The sequence below is a fragment of the Pinus tabuliformis genome, chromosome J (genome assembly GCF_031772625.1).
Source record: "Pinus tabuliformis cultivar Carrire ecotype Pingquan chromosome J, CPIR1, whole genome shotgun sequence".
Taxonomy (NCBI): Eukaryota; Viridiplantae; Streptophyta; class Pinopsida; order Pinales; family Pinaceae; genus Pinus; species Pinus tabuliformis.
In genome coordinates this window covers 1,051,079,126-1,051,097,258 of record NC_142295.1, presented here as the reverse complement: position 1 = coordinate 1,051,097,258, position 18,133 = coordinate 1,051,079,126, and the positions used below count along the sequence as shown (strand labels likewise).

The following is an 18,133-nucleotide window of genomic DNA, read 5'->3' as shown; positions in this document are numbered from 1 at the left end:
CTTTACAATAATATTCAATGATTCTATTGTAACACTCTTTCAACTAGTCAGATTCAAAATAGGATAGACTTGCTGATTTTCTCCTTTTCCATTCTCCCATATTTACCATTGGACTCAGTACTGGTCAAACAATGTGTTTTTCAGCTTATTTTACGAAATCCAAGTGCAAAGCTTGAGGACTTGTTCGCTGATTTCAAGAATCAAGGCGCTGGTCTGCAATCACTAACTGCAGATATGCCACTTTCTTTGCTAATATGGAGTTTAGAGTTCATTCAGTGACGCAACCCTATGGCTACCATCCTAAACTTTGGCCTGCACTGACTCTGGAGATGAGTCGGTGACAAAGGTAAGCCTGCCTCGATGTTCTCAGAATGCCTTGGAATCTCTTTCCCAAGGGTGCTTCCTGAGGTGGTAACAAGATGAATAAAGAACATGCTTTTCAATTACTAGCAGCCCCTCTAATTACAGAAAATTGTAGTGTGCATAAATCAGCACTCACTACCAGCCACTTCCACACTAGCAATTACATCTCATACAAATCAGCACCATAATCAATGACATGAGAAACCACAAATCTATAAAGACTAGTATTAGGTGTCAGAGAACCACAAATCAATATAATGAACACAGAAGAGACCTTTAAAGTTTAAACTCTAAAAAGGCAGAAAAAAATCAGTTCTAGAGCATTAAAAAATCAAATAGCAATAGCAAAACATAAGTTATGTTGTATTTACTTTCTAAAGTCCTTGACTCCATACTACGTAGAGACCTGCTAAGTATATAAGACCTCCTTTCATAGAATCAAAAATAAAAAGACAATTTTAATCAGAATATGAATGGAAGAAGGAAAAAAATGGATGGCAAATTTGAAATGAAATCGCTCTAAATAAAAGCTTGAACAAATATGCCTCGCAAATGAGGCAAAACAACTATAAAGGGAAAAACAAAAAGAAAGTTATAGAATGGACTGGAAACAGAATACCATGTGTTTTGAAATATTGAAAGTCTAATTTCAAAAATGTATTAGAATATTTGATATGTCAACTATGAATGTGGTTCCTACCATGGGCAGAACAAATGGAAAGTATGTTGACTCAAAACTATGCTTCAACATATTTCAAAAATGTATTAGAATATTTGATATGTCAACTATGAATGTGGTTCCTACCATGGGCAGAACAAATGGAAAGTATGTTGACTCAAAACTATGCTTCAACATATTGGGCACTAATCAAAATCTACATTTGCATTAGAATAAAACAGGAATAGTAAATCTCATACCTTGCATCTTAATCAAAATAATGCATAATAGAATAGTTTGCTTAAACTTAATAATAGAACATCCACTGGTTATATATCAATAAGGAAAGTTTACTGCATCTCCAGCCACTAGGCTAACTGAATGGAAGACCACTGTTTTTCATATCCTCCTGGATTATATCTAATGGAATTTAAAGGACAGTTTATAAGCATGAGATTATGAGTCATTAAATTCAATCAAAAGTTAGACAGCAGGGTCATTCTGCTGAGAACAGAAACTCAAAGAAGATATAAATCTGAAGAAGAAATATGATTCAACAACGAACTCAAGCAAAGGCAAATGCAACTTGCTCTGATTCCACTGATTCAATTACCTTGTCTAACAAATCCTGTCATTTATAAGCCAGCACATCTCCATTTCTAAAAATATAGCCCCGAGACGAGTAGAATATAGATCATCACCACTCACAAAGATCTGCTAAACTACTACTAGGCATTTGGAATAAAAAACTAACTTCACCAGCAAAGAAGATTGAATTCCAAAGCAATATATCATACAAGTAAGAATAACAAGTAAAGAATGTGTACCTGTTTTGTGCCATTGCACAAAGGTTATTATTACCAATCATTTATCTCTCAAGAATCAAACCATCCATCCACTAAATACCAATAAATTAAATCTCCTCCAGGTGAGCTTGCCATCATTTTTACAGTTGATCTTCCAAAACAACAGCTTTAGAAAAAACTGACTCCTTTCTCCAGTCTGGTGTATACATGCACTCATGTTCCACTTTATACTGAACCCTTGAAAAGCTGTCCAAGTTTAAATGAATTCTACAAACACTTCCAAAATGATACAAATTATAAAAAGAACATTGAAATCTCCCATTTGAATAGATAATATTGGCCATTGTAAATTGCACATTTTCTTGAACAATATCCTTTAATAGCTGAAAGACTGATTCGGGAAAGGGTGACAAAAGTGACATGTTCCCTGGAACTCCAAAGTACCAATACAAAAATAACTATGGTATTATGAACTTCCATGTGACCTCACTGAAGACATGGATTGTGCTGATACAGATGCTGTAGGACTGTTCGGTTCTCGATCCCCATTAACACTTCTTGTTGGTCTTCCAGTTAGTTTAAGAATGGCTTCATGGGCAACATCGACAAACCAGTCATCTTCAGGCAATAAACTGTAGAGACATAATGTTCAACTATCAGTCGGACACAATACAGTAAAGCAGATTATCAAGAAAATGAATGTGGATCCTGGCATATAGGGCAAAGCTATCACAGAATAGTTCCAATTAGGAAAGCTAAACAGTAAAAATGAAATGATTCTTCTTGCAAAGTTTTAGAGTCAACATGATGCAAAGATTTGGATGACCAGTTCTTGTTGAACATAAAATATAACAATGAAAGGAAGCTAAAATGTTAGAAAACACAACACTGGAAAAAAGAGCCATAATTAGTCCACCAGAATGATCAATAATAAGTAATGGCCAAGATTTTGCTCCAAAACTGGTTACAGTTGTCATTATTTTTTATTGTTAGCAATAATGCAAATGGGACATGCAAGTAAGGTCTAACAGTAAGTGGGATATATAAATAAGTAATTGGCGTTGATTTTCTCAAGTTGGTTTAGACTCACTTCTACATGCCTCACGTTTACAGACAACACTTTTTCCAACTTACAGCTTAACATATGAATACAATTATCTTTACAGTGCATCTGCGGACCCGTGGATAGGAGTATACCATGATTCCCTCCAAACCAGGACATCCAGTGACCATTCTAATCTAAATATTCGTTATCAGATTTTCTCAACCTATCTTACAGATTGAATTGATTGGACTTGACTTTATCAGCCTGGCTTTGATTCAGTTCATAACTTTATATATTAAGTTTGAACTTTGAACCATATCTGCTAAAAAGGATAACTAAATTCAGTAGCAACTTACGAATGGTTATATAGATACAGTGCATCTGTGTGCTAAATTATAAATATCAATATTTCTAGAAGCAAAGCTTCCACCTTTTTTCCAACACAGTAAGGCCTTATTACCATTTGAAACTGGATTAACAATGTCACACAAACTCTCCTGATCACAATCACGTAATTCCAGTGTGGACATACATTGTAAGTTAAGGATGTTAAATATAAAGGTTAGCTGTTAAAATAATTTGAATTTGTAGTCATATTTACTAAAGTTAAATGTCAACATGCCTATCACTACGGTTAGGATGAAGGCCTATACCAAATACCAAAGCTCAATCCAAAAATAATATGAACACAGCTTGGACGTTCATGAAATATCTGAGTCAATAATCGAGTCCTCCAAATTAGCTGCAGATTTACAAAAGGATGTTCACATTTAGGAGGCACACGGTGTACACTTTAGTAGATAAATTGTTAATAACATGTGTGTAAAATGCATGAAATTGAAAGCTACAACCAATAAAGGATTATAACCAGGTCACGGTAAAGCCCGATCAGGAGACTGATGGTTGGTGTTATACCTCCTTGTAATATATACAAATATGTTGCAAAAATATGCAGATTTGCCACTAAAAACTTATTATCGTCGAATTTATGTTTACAATAAGACCCTGATTTAACTTGTAGGAAGCCATATGAGTTAGCTTAGAGTTTTTTAGAATTTGGAAGCACTAAGGATTCTGCAAAGAGGGGTGGTGATGATGTCCCAAACAGAAGGAGAATTCCCCTTTCTCATCCCTCATATAAAGAAGCAGTTGCAGGCCTGAATGGCCCCTCTTCAGTGACTACAGGTCAGTCGAGAAGCAAGCCAAAGTTTAGAACCCCCACCCCCTAGGGTGTCTGGAAAAAGCAGGGAAGAATCCACATTTAGAATGTAGAAATCACCTCAGTGTAGGTAGATGATATACAGAACATGAAACATCATGCAATGAACTGTTAGTTCCTGGGATGCTGACCCTCAGAGCGGACCCTGCACTGCTGGATTTCTGCTGAATACCAGGTCAAAGGCTCCATCAATCTTGAGCTTTGCAACAAAGGTTCTTTTACAGCTATCTTTGCACATACAGAATCATTGAGGGTGGACCATATTTCCTTCTTCTCATCTCCATATGAGGTAATAATCTGAAAGATTCCATCCAGCCAAGGAGGATTTCGCAAGGGTACCAGTGTGGATATGGCTCTACTTGCTGTAACCAGAAATCTGGAATGAGGATATCTTCAAAGACATCAACAACGGGGTTGGGACATTCATTAAGTCTTCTGAAATAACCAAAGATAAAAATGTTATTTGCATTAGCACAACGTGTAAAGGTCCCGCTAATAATATGCTTCAATGACTCCTTTTTTGAACATATGACTTCCTTGATATCCCTTAACACTTCACTTACATATTTTTTTGAATTTGGTTGAAGACCTTGGCAACCTTTTTGTTGGTACTCTCTGATACAATAATTTGATATATGAAAAAGCCTTTTATACTCTTAATTTTAAAAACTGTTTGTGTAATAAACTTGGTCAACGGTAACATTTGAATGGGCACATGGGCATATCTACATGTTAATACTTATAGTGTGCACCTCAATTCAAATTTTGATAGCAAATAAGAGGTCTGGAATCTAACAGACAAGTACAAGTCGCTGCATGGCTCCAGCATTTCTATTTGTGGGCAAATGTTACGGACAGCATACCCTACCTTCCGTGATTTACAGTGCATGCATTTCGTTGTGGGAGATAGATACCAGCTTAGATTTTCTCTTTTTTTCCAAGTATACTTATGTTAGCAAATGGAGTTCCAGAGCAACTGGAGGCTGAAGCAAAGATTCTTTCAATCTTTCTGCTAGAAATTAGCGGTTTTGGAATCCTACAAACCAATTTTTTGGCAGTCAATACTGCTAATACTTATTGTTCTTCCTTCTATATGTCGCATTTCACCTTCTAAAAGATCTCCAGATTGCCAAAGACTGTGATTTCTCTTTCTTTTATTTATCTATTTCTTCTTGTTAGATGGTAGCTTATTCATGTTCACTGGCTTCTAAATTGACAGAAATGTTTCCTGAAAAATTGCCGATATTATCAGCCTAAATATCGCCAACTTCAAAAAGTCGCGATCTAGTGATATTTTCGTGATAAGATCCAGTGTTCCATAGGGATACGTCCCCTAGGGAGGGGGGTGCGCCCCCTCGCTCCCAGGACGGGGAACTTTTGGGGAAATGTTTCCCCATATCCCCCTTTTGGGGAAACACAAGGAAATGCCATGAGGGAACGTGTTTCCCTTGTAGTGGATGCAGGGGGCAACCAGTTTTATACATTGCTGCCAAGGATCCTTTGAACGCATTTTTTTTCAAAAAGGCAATGATTTATGACAAGGAAGCCTAGTATTTGACCATATTGTCCTACTAATGCTATGCAATTCATGGTAATGTTAAACTCTCTAGTAAAAGCGACATTCTCTTTTATCTTTCATTTTCATCCTTTTACTTAAATTTTTAACATTACCATGAAATGTCTCAGGGTGTTTGAGAGTAATTCTGACCTCATTGGATTTCATATGGAGAAAGTAGAATTTTAGATCTCACTCAAAATCCAACAAACCTAACAGTTTTCCAGAATTTTAGGATTGTGGGGATTGCAACGCTCCATTGGATCTTGTCATGTACGAAGGTATGGAACTAGTATTTAATCAAGAGAACCAAGCCCTTTATGTACCTTAATGTTAGTGGGTTGTCGAACTCCTCTATCATGAGCCAACTAAAAAAAGTATCGATCACTCAAACAAAATCTTGACTTGACAGGCCATGTTTTTCTATCATATTTGAATACTTAGAGGATGATATTGATGACAAAGATGTCGTGTCCCCATTTTTATTTTTCTTCATAGAACATCCAGGGTGGATTTCCAGGACAGAGGATGGCCAGCTCATTGGAGTAGGTTTATGTCATCAGGGGTCCCGATGGAGTTTTGAGGAGTTTTTATGGGATTTTATGGCATTCGCTTGGTATATTCCATCATCAGCACAGTTTGCCTTTCGTTCTGTTGCATTCCGACAACTTTTAAAAAATCAGCATTATTATTAGGCATAACTTAATTAATTATGCTCGAGGTGGCATTCCAGGAAGATTAATTGATGGAACACCTCAGTGTAATACCTTGTTGGAACCAGAACGAGAAGATCTACATGATGGGATTTTTGGATGGGAGTTTCAGTGACCTGAGGAGACATGGTTGCCAATTTATCCTTTTCCCGCATTCAAAAGAATATTTTAATTAAAATAAAAGAGAGAAAAGTGCTAAAATAGAAGATTCTAGAGGGGTCCGTCAGATCTATAAAGAGGAGGAGGCCATTGGAGGACATCTTGGATTGAGTATTGTTTCTTGTATGAGAAGTTGAGAACCCGGTTCTCTACTCCATTGGTAGCTCCAGGATGAAAACCCTCGAGTGATTTACAGAGATTGGGCAAGCACCCATCTTCCCTTGGTGGATCCATTCAGGGTTCACAGGTTGCAATTATTTGATTTTTAGTGTGTTTTGGGAGGTCCAATATGGCATTATTGTAGATCTATTGAGGCCAACTATCTCAGCTATTTTGTTATTCCAACATGTAAAACCCCAGTTCATATATTATAATAAAGTTGAGATTGTTTATGCTTATCGTGTTATAGAATTGCATGCATTTTATACGTTCTATTTTACATGGAAATCTTATGTTTATGAATAGAATTTTTATCTAGAGATTTTCCAAGTTAAAATTCGAGTTGTTCCAAATTTATTTCAATTGGGACACTACAAAAGATCCCAATATAGACAATGGTTTTGATGATATGTAGGTATTTGCTGTAGCAAGATTTTTTTTGGATGCTAGAGGCCATTTGGAGCTTGTTTGTTGATGTATTTTTCGTTTAGAGATGGATCGCACTTGGTGCTATTTTGGTTATGCGCACCCTTACATGCTATATAAATGAGAACCTTTGCTTATTTGTGTATAAATGGTTTTGATTCATATGGATGCAAATGAATATATTTGATGTCCTTTAAAATTTGAACCTTTTATGTGTTTTTTGTTGACCAGTTTTTTGGTCTGGTCTTTTTACCGATTCTAGTCCGGTTCTGACCAATTCCAAATTCCCAGTCTGCGGGGTCTACTAATTCAATGACCGGTCTAGTTCTGATAACATTGCTTCATACTTCAACATAATGTCATTTTCATATGATGAATTTATTTTTAGATGTGAGTTGCATAATTTCAATTGTCAAATCATGAATTTAATTTAGATGTACCTTGCATAATGTCAAATGATGAATTTAGATGGAACATTGCATAATGTCAAACGATGGATTCAATTTACGTTTAGATGTACATTGCAGAAATGATAATTCATAATAGTCTAATACGAAATGATGAATTTCATTTTAGATGTACATTTCATAATTATTAATATTTACTATTTAGTTATTGACATATTGTTGGGATTTTATTTTTTATTTTATATATTAAATTTTTAATAATTTTATAATTTTTATGGCTCTAATCAGTGTTACTTGGGAGCAGGAGCGAAAGCGGGGAGCGGGAGCAAAAACGGGTGCAGGAGCGACATTTTCAGAAGCTCCCGATTTGGGAGCGAATCCCGGTGAGTTTTATATATATATATATATATATATATATATATATATATATTTTATATTTTGATACATATATGTCAACAAAAACATGTAGAATGATGAATTAGATATAAAAAACATAAAAAAACATAGATTGAACCATATAACAACAATCATCTAGAAGTTATAATCTTCATCAACCATGTCCACAAGTTAGTAACATAGTAACATACAACATATTGAGTCATGATTCATCAATCTTAAAGTTTCAAGCTTTCAAAATTCAATATATAACATTTATCATCATTGATCACCAAAGTTGTACTTGTAAGCTAAGTGTAACCATTACAACAAATAATATCTAACATGAAATGAAATGTTATAAAATGAAATGAAACAACTTTCAACTTTCATGAAGCATCATATTCATAATTCATTACTACTAAGTTATAATTGCCAACTTCAAACTTAAATTGTCATATATTGTTTAAAAAAATATCATAATAAATATGAAAGAGTCAATAGTTATAAAAACTACTAGAAACTAGAAAAGACAAGTAAATCTAATATCTATTGCTTATGCTTGGGCCTCTTGCCACAACGAGAAATGTCTAATTTTTTAGTCTTGTTGGAAAATCGGGATCTTTATCATTAATATCACCCTCTAAGCATTAATATCCAGAGGTATCTTTGTCATTACCTCTGTATCTGTATAAGGATCTTTGTCATTAACATCACCCTCTAAGCATTAACATAAGATAGAAAAAGCATAGCATGTCAAGTCAAGATTTTGTTTGAGTGATGCATACATTTTTAGGAGGGTCATGATAGAGGAGTTCGACAACCAATGTCACTAACATCAAGGTACATAGAGGGATTGGTGCTTTTGATTAAATACGAGTTCCATACCCTAATACATGACAAACTTCAATGGAAACAATGCAATCCTGAAATCCTGAAAAACTGATAAGTCTGCTGGATTTTGAATGAAATCTAAAATTCTACTTTTTGCATATGAAATCCAATGAGGTCGGAACCACTCTCAAACATCCTGAGTCATTTCATGGTAATGTTAAAAATTTAAGTAAAAGTGACATTTTCTTTAATCTTTATTTTCATCCTTTAATCTTCATTTTCATCCTTTTACTTTAAGAATTAACATTACCATGAATCGCATATCAATACTAGGGCCATAGACTTGACAATTAAGCTGCCCCACTAAAAACTTATTTGTTTCTTTGAAAAAAAATTGCATTTGGAACATCATTGCAAAAAAAATTTGCAAAAGAGGCAAAACGCTCCCAAAAAGGCAGGGAGCGATTTTTTTTAGGGAGCGATTTCGGGAGCGCGTTCTCGACCCGCTCCCGAGTCGCTCCTACCCGGAGCGTGGATTCAAAGCGGGATTGAAGGGGGGGGGGGGGGGGGGGGAGGCACTCCCCAGCAACTATGGCTCTAATGTTCCCTCGTTTAAATTTTGGGGTTGCTTGTACGTCCCCCTTGTGCATATCCCTGCTCCTGCGCTTTATTGTCCCAGAAACTCATTGGAATATTGATAATATTGAGATGTTAGCAACATTGACCGTCACCTCAAGACTCGAAGCAACCACTGGATTTGTGACAATGTACTTGCCTAATGCATTGTTTAAGCGTCCATTCAAACAAACAAGATACACAAAATCACTTCCACATAAAGTAGATCTTGGAAGAAGGGTAGTTGCACGTACAACTACAGTTCCAAATAGACCTAATGCAGCAAGATCATATGTTACTAATGCAGAATTGTATGCATGATGTAGAAAAACTTCTCCATGAATCCCCATTGGGTACACAGAAAAATTAATGTGACATCTAATATATAAATGGTCATCATATAATTGTCAACCACAACTATTCCCATAGTCCTAGACTAATAGATCACCACCCCTATAGAGAATAGATGGCTATTACTCAAACTGTAAATCAAGACGGTTAATGATGGTATATCTACTTTAACCATCACAAGGGTTGGCTTAATAACTCTTTCAGCGTCGAGTGAATCAGTGGAAGCAAAACTTTGTAATATGACTTACTCTCATGAATGACTTTTAATGGATTATCCCCTTACCCATGTGGTTGGATCATCGAAGATGTAAATGACAGTCTTGCAAGCCTCCTATTCTATAGTCCAATCACATCATCTCAAGTGTAGAGCTAAAGCTCTGCATACCACTCATCCCTATCAACAGTGATTTTGACAGATTAAGTTCCACTATGTTCAATCACAAATTATAGCTGAACATGTGCCCCTTCTGATAATTTAGACAAAATCAATATAAACTCTTCAACTTTGGTTCTTTCCTTCCTTGCGATCTTTTTAACGATGGCATGGCACGAAACACTTGTGTTTGACAACACAAACCCTAGTTTCACAACATATCTTAGACCGCACTTCAAGTGGAAATTCACAGCCAATTGTTCAAGCTCACGTTGAAACCATAACTGATGTGCCTCAATAATTCCTCTACAAACATCAATCATTTCATGTTGAAGCCCTAACCACGTGCCTCTTCCTCATTCATGTAAAGCAGTGACATTGGTGCTATGAAATTTATCTCGTGTATACCCCACATCTATGTCATACATAGAATATTCCATTAACACATTTTGCAGAGACATCTACCTAGGGCCATCTGGCATTTGAAAAATTTTAATTGATGGAAAAGTGAAAACATCTTTAACAAGGAATAGTTGGGATTGTGGTTTTTGGGAGCAAAATTCATTACAGAGGAGCAATGAGTAAATCCCTAAGTTGGTTAGCAAAAGATCGTAGCCACTTGAAATGAATTGTCAAACAAAAATCTTCATAGAAATCATAACATCACGTCTAATATGCCTTTTAACTTCTCATAGGTTCCTTAAGCAAAATTGCCAATCCAAAATATTCAATATCAATCGTCGCATCGTAAGCCTATTTTCATAGTTAACATAGTGGTCCAATGACATTCATCTGGAGTATTGTGCTACGAGTTTTGCATTATCATCTTCAAAATCGGGACTCGCCCATTTTCTGTTAATTCCATTCATTTTTACGGTTTTCTTCTAGGAACCAACATTGTGGCAAGTGCTACTATTAGTATGTGATAATCGAACATCGTAAATGGAAGATTGCCCTGACTAATCTAACCACAAAGCATTATTACTAGGCCTAGGTTGTTGATAAAATGGTGGGACCTGTGCATTTTGTTGTACAGGTGCTGCATTTTGAGAGTGTCGCCCAACGGATGAGACAATTAGAGGTGGGGAATTTGGCATCTTAAAAATACTCGAACAAATTTCTAATGAATTCTTTGATTTACCGTAGCAAATTCTTGTTTGATTCATTAACTTCACTTAATTCATTGAAAAATGTTTTAGTTTTCATAATTTCGAGATCTAAAACCATAATGGTAGCCCTTAAAATTGGCTCTGACACCAATGTAACAAACAATCGTTGTTTGTATGTGTGAACACAGAATTATATTTATAGATATAATATATTGGTTGATAAATGATTGAATATGAATGATGATGGTACATCAACCTCCATGACTGGTCATGAAGTGAAACGGTTTGTGCCCCTTGATTTTTCATTAGTTAATTAATTTATTATTATTTATGATTATTATGTTCATAACATAATCTTGTGACAAGCAAAGCATTTCACCTTGCTCGTCTTATGACAGGCAAAACACTTGACCTCAGTCAAGTCCTTCTTTTTCTTGCATTTTGAGGTTGACTCCTCGCTCTCGCTGCTTGAACCTTTTCTCCTCATTGTCAAACTAGCAAGAGAAATGTTCTCATCATCCCCACTCTTCTATTGTCCTCAAGACAATGATTTCTTTGAGATTTCCTTCTAAGTGAAGTTATCCTAGAGTCTGCTCCAATCTGGTAATTTCTCTCATGCTAGAACACTTGTCACAAAGGTAGCCCATGGTTTTGTAAACCCGCTCAAGGCTATCCTTATAACCGCTTTCATCTAACACAGCTACTACAACAACTCCAAGCTCATCTCAAACTTGTTGAATCCTGGTAAGGTATGATGCTACTATGTTTTATTCAGCCACTTTGGTGTTCTTTAGCATTTCCCTCGACACTATTTTATGATTCCAATTATCGCTCTAATATAGACTCATCAGAGCGCTCCACATCTCATGGGCACTATTCTTTCCTGATATGTGAGGAATCAAATGATCCTTCATCGCATCCATGATGGTTCATCTATCTATCATCTCTTTCAAATTATGGGCGGCCAAAGCTATAGCATTTGTAGGAGGCAAAACTTGAGGTTTTACAAAATCTCATAAGCTATTCTCCATCAAAAAACCAACACTATTCTCTCCTTCCATGGACTGAAATTATAAGCACCCTCCAACTTGTCCTCAAACCTCAATCCAATTGTTGCCATCTTAAAACTAGAAAATCAACTGAAAAAGTTCTAGTTATTACATCCTGATTGGTATGGTCTCCCTCTCTCCCTTTAAGGGCTAACCTTCGCCGATCACTTTCGCTACAATCTGTATCGAACAAAGTTTGTATACTCACAGGAATGCTCTGATACCAATGTAACAAACAAGGTTTGTATATGCAGCAAGGTAATCTTCAAAAGACTTGGAAGACATAAACATCCATAATAGGATAGTAATTGTATATTAAATGTTATAAAAAAATTGATGATATATGAGATGATTACAATGAGGGTGAGGGCATGCTTAAATACCCTAGGCAAGTACTTCTTCACCAACGATTATGTCCTTAGGGACATACCATTTCATTAACTAGTTACTAATTAATCATTATTTATTAACATTATTGTTTTACATTATTTGTATTCTTTTATATATATTTGTATTCATAACATCGCCTTCCTCTTCAAAAAGGTTTGTCCTCAAAGCTTATCGATGAAAAGCCTTGATCTCTTTTTCAGCTCATCACGGAACTGTCATCTTTGTTGTTACTAGACGATATGATCCTTGGAGCGATAAATAAAATTGTCAAATCAAAGATTTCACAGAGAATTAATCTAGGATGGTCAGATCCATTTTCAATTCGACAATTTTATTTATCGCTCCAAGGATCATATCGTCTTGTAACAACGAAGATGACAGTTCCACGACGAGCTGAAAAAGAGATCAAGGCTTTTCATCAGTAAGCTTTAAGGACAAAGCTTTTTGAAGAGAAAGGCAATGTTATGAATACAAATATATATAAAATAATACAAATAATGTAAAACAATAATGTTAATAAATAATGATTAATTAGTAACTAGTTGATGAAAAGGTATGTCCCTAAGGACATAACCGTTGGTGAAGAGGTACCTACCTAGGGTACATAAGCAGGCCTTCAGCCTCATTGTAATCATCTCATATCTTACATCAATTCAATATACAGTTACATGTCTTACAATAGACATTTACGTCTTTGACATTTACAGTGATAAGTCACAAATAAGCAATGGACTCATGTTACGTGACTTATCATTGTCTTAGTTGGGTCACGCCTTATCAACCAATAGCTAATTAGTGGTGCCCTGTTGTTGACCCTCTACATACCAATCCCACTCTACACACTATGCCAGTTAGTTGACCTAGTCTATTCACCTAAGCACACTACTACGTAGCTCTCCACCTACAGCCTTATCTCTCTACAAGTCGAGCCTATACCCACGTGTGTGTCTTCCCAAGCTTGATGGTGACTCTCAGCTATATCTATTGTTTGCAGACTAGTCACTGCAACACCCTACTCTCTCAATATCCATGCAACACTAGACCACCTCCCGACCAATGCAAAGACCTCCACAAGCTCCATCAATATGTTGTCCAAAAATCTATTGCATTGTTTGTCCCCCATGATGGCCTGTTGACCTACTCAGCTACTCACCCAAAGACTATTGTAGTTTCCCCTTGCTCTATGTTTGTTCGTGCTCAAACTACTCTGACACCACTAGGCTTGTCGACCTTCACGACGATCCCTCCAGAGTCTCAAGAGCTCTGGTACGTTGTCCCCCTACTAGCTCGTCTTGTTGACTAGTTATCTATACCACCACAACCACTACCTGTTGCCACCAAGCCTATTCGGTGTGTTGTTGGTTGGCCACAGCTTGATTACCTACACATGGGCTAGGTCTAGGTCTAATCGCCCACTTAAGGTTGTCGACCCTCTCTTCCCTTTTTTTAGTTCTTTTTAATTTACCTTTAAGTTTTCAATCGCATCTTCAACTTTGCCTAGCCGCTTCATACATCGTACGAATTTTTCCTCAGGGCCTGCGTAACAATTCTTTTGTAATTTAACTTTCGCCTCATACAATCATGATTGAACCTAACCTCAGCGATCCTGTAAGAATATGCCTTCTATGTGATCCATAGATTATTTTTCAGAGTTTCTCGTTTTGATACCATGTTAATTTTTCCTTGAATCTAGCACCCAACAATTCATGAACCTAGCAAATTGCGGACCTATTGAATGAAAGAACAACTAAGTTCTTAACTTGATTTGCGGAAGCAAATTTCACACAACCAATCTCAATCATAATGACAAAATTAGATTCTACCTAATCAACAGTTTTTCATTAATATCCAGAACTTACTTGGGCTCCCATCCTGGGTGTTGAAATTTGAATACAAGCTAGAATTACTAATCATGATAGTTACTTGTGATTGATATATATGTTTTCATTTAGCATTTACTTCATTCAATTAGGTCATCAAGCATTTATATAAGTACAAAGCACATAAAAGACAAGAGACACCAGAAATTAATCCAGTGGCGAGGGGAAAACCTTGCAATACTTTTCTTATAGAATCTTTGTCAACAAGGGAAATCGAAGTCACATCTAACTTGACTAGTAGACCAATTTTCCAAGTGCCAAGTCATCGCTCCATTAGATAACAGTGGTCAATAGTTTGTCCACAAAAGCTTTGTAATAAGGTTACGAGACGTCCTCCAAGTATACTACAAAACTCACACTATGTCACATAGGTCAGCTTCTTTTCACAGAAAAATCAACCTCAGGATCTCGGCCCCTTATCTTAGATCTCTACCTTAGGGTCTTGGCACTTCAGATATCTATACCTTAGACCCACGCATTGGATCTTAGAATCTTCACACAACATTTGGCCTCATAGATATGCTACTTGTTGTCACAGAGGTGATCTATTTGCTGCCTCAAATATCACATTCTCGCTGCTACAAAGAACTTATACTTGTTGCCACAAGGATCGTATACTTGCTGCCACAAAGATTATATACTTGCTGCCTCAAATCATACCTCGGGAGATGTGAATTTTCCTTGCCTCTGATTAGATCCAAAATTGTGTGTTTGATGGAGACGAATTGGCTCTATTTATAGTTGTTTGTTCATGCAAATGGGCATGTCCCTTGGGCATGCCAACTTGGTCAACTTGTAGACAATAATATATGCTTTTTAAAAAATCAATTTTCTTTCTTTTACATGTTCAAATAAGACATGATACAAATTTTTCTTTTGACTCTTGGCATGAAGAACATGCTTGAAAAAATATAATAAACACATCAACGATAAAATACATTTATGAAGACCGAACCGAGTTCCAACTTCAACATTGGGATAATGGCCCAACTAAGAAAGACTACAGAATCCAGATGCAAAAGATGTCTTAAAAGTTGGAACTAATACAGCAAATCAAGCCCTAGATAAACCCTCAATCCCCTTGGCTGATCTGGATCTCTAAGCTACCCTACTATACTTCCTCAAACCCGACACACTAGAGTAGAAGTCCTTCTCCACTCCTCATTGAGATGCCTCTCAATGTCTTGTGTTATTGTATGGTCTGTCTTCTCCTCTCCTTAGCCTTGCTTTTATAACTTTACACTGAGCTAAATCCCTAATAACCTTAATCTCCAAAGTGATTAATGACCAAGATTAGATCTTGCCTCACATGAGATCAAGGGCTAAGATTAAAACATAATCATTAATGTAAATTACTCTATTTTTCCTAAGTTTACTTTAGCTCAATTAGCCAACGTAGGAATTATGTGTTTTTCCTAAGTCAAAACTTAGGCCAAGTTACAAAAGCAACTTTCTCACACTTGAGCAAGTGTCCTAAGGAGATTTGTCGGTGACTTTTTGCACACCTATGTTGAAAAATGTAACTAGTGTCAGTCTTCATAAGGTAATAAAATGTAATTTTTAGCATTGATTATATTCATTATCATTATTTTATTTTTTAGTCAAAGCATGTTCTTCATGCTTATAGAGTCAATTGAGTCAAAAAGAATTTATTAGGAGTCAAAAGATTTGTAATTGAGTCAAGTCTCATTTGAAATTTTGTAAAGAAAAGAAAAATAATTTTATATTGAATCAAAATCCACCAAAAATTGTCAAGTTGGGCCTCCTAGGGAACAAGTCGGCCTGGGCCTCCATGAGCTGCCCATTCGACCTCCTAGACAGATATATATAGAGGACAATTCAATCACTTTGGAGGACACTCAATCATTATCATCATACATATCTTCCACACCTAACTAATGGAGAAAAAGGACAAAGAAGAAGAAGGAAGAGCTCACACTCGAGGATGAATTTATGTGAGGAAAGGCCAAAACTCTGATCTAGTTGCAGATCTGAAACTTCAAGAGCGAGATTTCAAGAAGGCCCGAAAATTCAGGTCAAAATTTCAAGAAGCTGACTAGTTTGATCTATGTTGACTTTTGACCTTGGAGGTGACTTGGAGGAGGGCTGGACTTGGAGTTTTGGTGGCAATTCTGGTCTTGGTCTTGGATATCTCATTTTGATATGATTCTATAAGAGAAGGATTGTTGTTGGGTTTTCCCCCTTGTGGAGTTTTTCCCTGGCTTGGAGCCTAATTTTTGGTGTCTCTTCTCTCTTGTCTCTTATGCATTATGTTCTCTAGATTTTGCTAATGTGTAATTGCTTGATGACATAACTAAACAAGTAAATACTCATAAAAGAATGCATATCAGTCACAAGTAATTACCATGATAAGAAATTCTATCATTTATCTAAATTTCAATACCTAGAAACCTAGGACTTTGTAGAAGTACTTTTCCAAGCTACAAACATAAACAAATCCAATGGGAGGGCATGAAAAGGAAAGAAGAAGCTAATGAACTACATGTTGAAGAGCCAAAGAAAGAAGAATCGAATGAAGAGTTTGAGCTTTAGAAGAAGGCCCTATAGAAGCACTTGAAGAAATGCCCCAAGAAAGGCATGAAAAGGAAGAAGAAACTAATGAACTAAATGTATCAAAGGAACCACATGTTGAAGAATCAAAGAAAGAATTTTGAAAGTGAATGTTGCTATATATAGCCAAACCACACCACTTAGAGAAACAACAAGCATCGAGTGAGCATAAAATCCTCAGTATTGGTCAACATGGAATCAAAAAGGCAACCTATATGGAGGCACATGGAAGACTAAAAGCAATGCATGGAGATATCAAAATAGAACAATGAAGACATGGGTCCTAAGGAGAAACCGGAATCAAATTGAGGAAAGGCTATAGTTGGACCCCATCTCCACATTTCAACAGGGTGGATGGATGCTCATGCATGGTACCGATTGGCTAGATTCCCTGGTAGGTCACATTATATGAGTTTTTTAGGACAAAACATGCTAAGGGGCATGTAATGTAATGTATCTAGGGAGGATAATATGGCATACCTAGAGAGGTGCCCAAGAGGATAATGAATGTAATGAGGCCATGATAATGGAATAGGCCCACTATATAACTAAAAGGAAACAATATAATAATAAGAAGTATTTGGCATAATAACCCTAGGAATAGTCGTGAGAAAGTATAAATACACAAGTATCATTGTATCAAATGTGTGCTAAATTGTATTGTCTTGTAGCAAGCATGGCTTGTGGAGTGATTCCTTCCATAAGGAGTTTTTGATGGTGTTAACCAATCTCAAGGATTTTTCCCTCTATATTATTTTGTTGATCCTGGTGAATGTCTTGGATATCTTTGGTGTTTATGGGTTTATTTTGGAAATTTTCACGGTGGATTCTCTTTTATATCTTTGAAGTGCTTTTGATTGGATATGTTTTCATTTTAGGAAGATCTATGTCATGTTTAATTCCAATTATATGGTTTTGAGCTTGTCTTTACATGCATTTTTGCTTATGTATTCTAAAGTCAGAGTATCGTGAGTTATCTGCTTTATGCATAGTTAGTTTAGTTTAACTATTCCATTTGAGTAAATTTCTTAGTTAGTTTTTCTTTTAATGGTTGAGTTAAAATAAGTGTCTTGTAC

The 18,133-nt window shown here is 36.1% G+C and overlaps 1 protein-coding gene across 1 annotated transcript in view; it reads right to left on the bottom strand.

Moving 5' to 3' along the window:
• Window positions 1-1,915: 1,915 nt before the first annotated feature.
• The window catches only part of LOC149230533 (exocyst complex component EXO84B-like), a 202,029-nt gene continuing 185,811 nt past the window's right edge, over window positions 1,916-18,133 (bottom strand). The window contains exon 7 of the mRNA XM_089379011.1: window positions 1,916-2,459. Coding sequence (XP_089235137.1) covers window positions 2,294-2,459 — 166 coding nt within the window. The 3' untranslated portion in view covers window positions 1,916-2,293. The remainder of the gene's footprint in view (window positions 2,460-18,133) is intronic.